Consider the following 3320-nt stretch of genomic DNA (forward strand, 5'->3'; position numbering starts at 1 on the left):
AAAAAAAAATTTAACCCCCTCAGATACCTATTTTTAGTGTCTCTCAGGTAATCCTCAGCTGCTTACCCTTTGACAAACAATGTATTATAATCATGGTCCTACATGATTGTTGTACGGCAGTAAAACTGCCATAATTAGAAGCTTTAATAGTAAATCTTTGTGATGCAGGAGCTTGGAGTGAGTACCAATGCAAACTACAAGATAACTTTCATGTTGGACAGTGCTGCCATGATAACAGTGCACACCCCTAGAAGAGGACTAATAGATGTAAGTACTTGTTTTTTCCTGATCTTTTTCTGCATTCAACTGACATGTCATACCCCTTTGCAATATTCAACAATAAAGTTATGCTGGAGTTTATGCTGGAAAACTAAGAATCTTGGAACCATGGGTTGGTTTTTTTTCTACTGAAACTTTCTATTAGTGTTCTATTTTGAGTATTACATTCAGGTGGCACTGCATTCAAATCAAATAGTAGATAATTATTCTTGCAATAAAATGTAGTGCCTACAGAAAAGTTTTCTTTAGTGTGTGCAGTATTTAGTATGTTATACTATTTCACATCTCTTCCCTTATTAAAGCCCAACTACCTGCTAATTTTTCAGCAAAAGTGTACAAATGTCCATTTGAGTTTGGATTCAAGTTCCTATAGACTGATATTTTCATCTCCTGCATATGATCCGATTCACCTCAGGTACCTTGTATGTGTTATTTTTTCAGGTGAAGCCTCTTGGTGTTATCTGGGGAAAGTTTTCTGAGTATTACAGCAAAAAAAATACTATTATGTTTGATGATATTGGCCGAAACTTCCTAATGAATCCACAAAATGGGCTCAAGGTAATTTTAACTGCAATTTTCATCTAATACTACTACTTCATATACTTCAAGTAGTATTTTCTCATACTAATTTGCTGTAGCATAAAGAAAGGCTATCAACTACCAAAGATGCATATTTTAAAGTAATATTTTGTAGTTTAGATTGCCATGTGTCTGCACTAATATTTCCTCTAATAGTAGTAGTAAATGATCTTTGTTTCAAACCCTAAGCTCTAGCTTTTAAGGGACTAATAAAATCAAGGTAATTATGGTTTCTGTTTAGATTATACCTGTAAGCCATGGTCAAGCTGGGCACTGTTGGCAGACACCATTGAAATATAAGATGTTCAATCTCAGGAGTGGTTATATTCAGAAAATCAATCAAATACATGTGGAGGTACTTTATAGTAGTATACAAATCTAATAGCAAGTGCTCTGTTCTGGAAAACAATTAATTTTGACTGCAAAACAGCAAATATTTCATTTTATAGAATTGCCAACCAGTTCATCATTGGAACTGTGCAGTGTTAGGAGAGTCAGGAATAGCAAAGATCTTGCTGGGAGAACATTACCCAGAAAGCTCTAGCTCAAATTTAAAAGATGTTTGTCAAAATGTTGTTAACAGCTGCAGACAAGAACATTAAATCCCTAGAACAAGCCACAGGTATAATGTATTCCAGGCTGAAAGCAGTTGTCAGATAAGCTTTATTTCCAACATCTCTTTTCACTGAAGCTATGACTGTAATCAAGTGCTTTTTGCTAAAATACTCATCTGGTTCCAGTGATGCCACACAACTCAAAGCAGAGCTGAAAACCCCTCATGTCTCCTGTAAAAATAATCTCTGAAATCCTATGAGAAAATGTGGCGACCCACTGCAGATCATTTTATCATTCTTTTTGACTGGGAGGGGAAAGATTGAAGTGCAAGACAAAACATTTCTTATTTGTGGGCATGCAGGACAAAAACCCTACAGTCCAGTCTGCATGAAGAAAAGCACAAATTGGATGTGGCCACTAGTGTAAAAGGTTTTTCTTCATCTTACCTAAGATAAATTATAACTCAGTGTAATAGTGAAAATATCTTTTAATTAGGTGGTAAAAGACAGAATTGGAAGCATTTTTCTTACTTGGAGCAGATAGTTATACCCAATTTGTTTTGTACAGATAAGGCCTTTTATGAAAGCACATTTAAATCGGGATAAAGACAAGGAGCTTCTAAAGCTCACTCAATACCTCAAAGAAATAGCAAAATTAGATGACTTTTTGGAGCTCAATCACAAACATTGGGAAAGGTAAGAACAAAGTTGAAATTGCTTCTTACGTCTGTCCCTGACCCCAGTGTGTTTTGCTTGATGTTGTCTGTACAAAGATCAGAAACAACTGAGCTGATGAACTTTGGCATTACTTACAGTTATGAAGGGCCTTTAATTTGTGTAGAGTTTTAATAAGGCTATGGTATTTGAGTGGCTTCCCCAAAGTTACAAGATTTTGAGAGAATGGACCTTTATTTTCATACTTGCCCGGCATGCGGGACTACTAATTGTTTTCACCGAAGCAACTACGCTTCCTAAAAGGAAAAGAATTGCTGAAGGAACATTGTCCTTGGAAATTGTCTCTTTCCAGCCCTACAAAGTTATGCTGTCAGTTCAGCCAGATTACTCCAGCTGTAGTGGTAAGAGAACTATCAGACAACAAGCATTTTAGAGTAACTTCTCTCTTAAAGAAGCTGGAGGAGGGCTGTTCTTTTCCGGTTATGCTGGATGACTGTGCATTAAAGTCTTGAATTCATTTGAAGGGGTGCCATTTCTAATGGGACTTTTTATCTTAAGAGGTGTAATAGCTACTTTTCCCCATAGATGTAATTTTCAGCCTCTTAGAATAAACCATGTTTCTATTTCCTTCCTCCCTTTTGTTTAAATAACCTAATAGAGTCTAACTCAAAACACAACTCTATGATAACCTATCATGAAAATGAAAGAATGTTGAAAGCAAATAAAATCATAAGTAGTGTTGATCACATTTCTAATTGTTGGTTATCAGTAGGGGGATTACCCATGAGGAAAGAAAGCAAATTCATACTTTGAGTTAATAAAAGGTACTAGATGTGTTTGTGCCTGCCTCTTACTTTGTGGAAAACTGTGCTTTTGTTTCTTTCAGGTATCTTTCAAAGAAGCAAGGACAATAATGCTAGTAAAATTGTGTGGCACTGAGTTGAAGGGAACATAACTAAGATCATTGGACTTTTCCTTGCTTTTATGCTAGAGTATAATAGTGCTGGACACTGGATCCAATGCCGGAATGACTGCTATACTTGGTCTTCCAGTTGGTTGGTTGTGGGGTTTTTTAAAAGTTCACAGCAATAAGCTCAAAGTGGGAGAAATGAGTCAGTTAATTTTCTTGCATTCAGTTCTGGTGTTACTACTTAAAACACTTCCCTCTCCCTTGTTGAAGTACAACCATAATTACTAAAGACCAAAACCATTCTGAAAATAGGAAAAAAAAAA

The 3320-nt window shown here is 35.9% G+C and overlaps 1 protein-coding gene across 1 annotated transcript; it reads left to right on the forward strand.

The window, feature by feature from the left end:
- Positions 1-162: 162 nt before the first annotated feature.
- LOC104384745 (ubiquitin-like domain-containing CTD phosphatase 1) lies at positions 163-3001 on the forward strand. The gene is made up of 4 exons (XM_010005963.1): positions 163-267; positions 721-837; positions 1981-2108; positions 2974-3001. The coding sequence occupies exons 1-4, from the start codon at positions 163-165 to the stop codon at positions 2999-3001; spliced, it is 378 nt and encodes a 125-aa protein (XP_010004265.1).
- Positions 3002-3320: the final 319 nt, after the last annotated feature.

The sequence above is a fragment of the Chaetura pelagica genome, unplaced genomic scaffold (assembly GCF_000747805.2).
Source record: "Chaetura pelagica isolate M959 unplaced genomic scaffold, ChaPel_1.0 C11674332, whole genome shotgun sequence".
In the NCBI taxonomy this organism is placed as follows: domain Eukaryota; kingdom Metazoa; phylum Chordata; class Aves; order Apodiformes; family Apodidae; genus Chaetura; species Chaetura pelagica.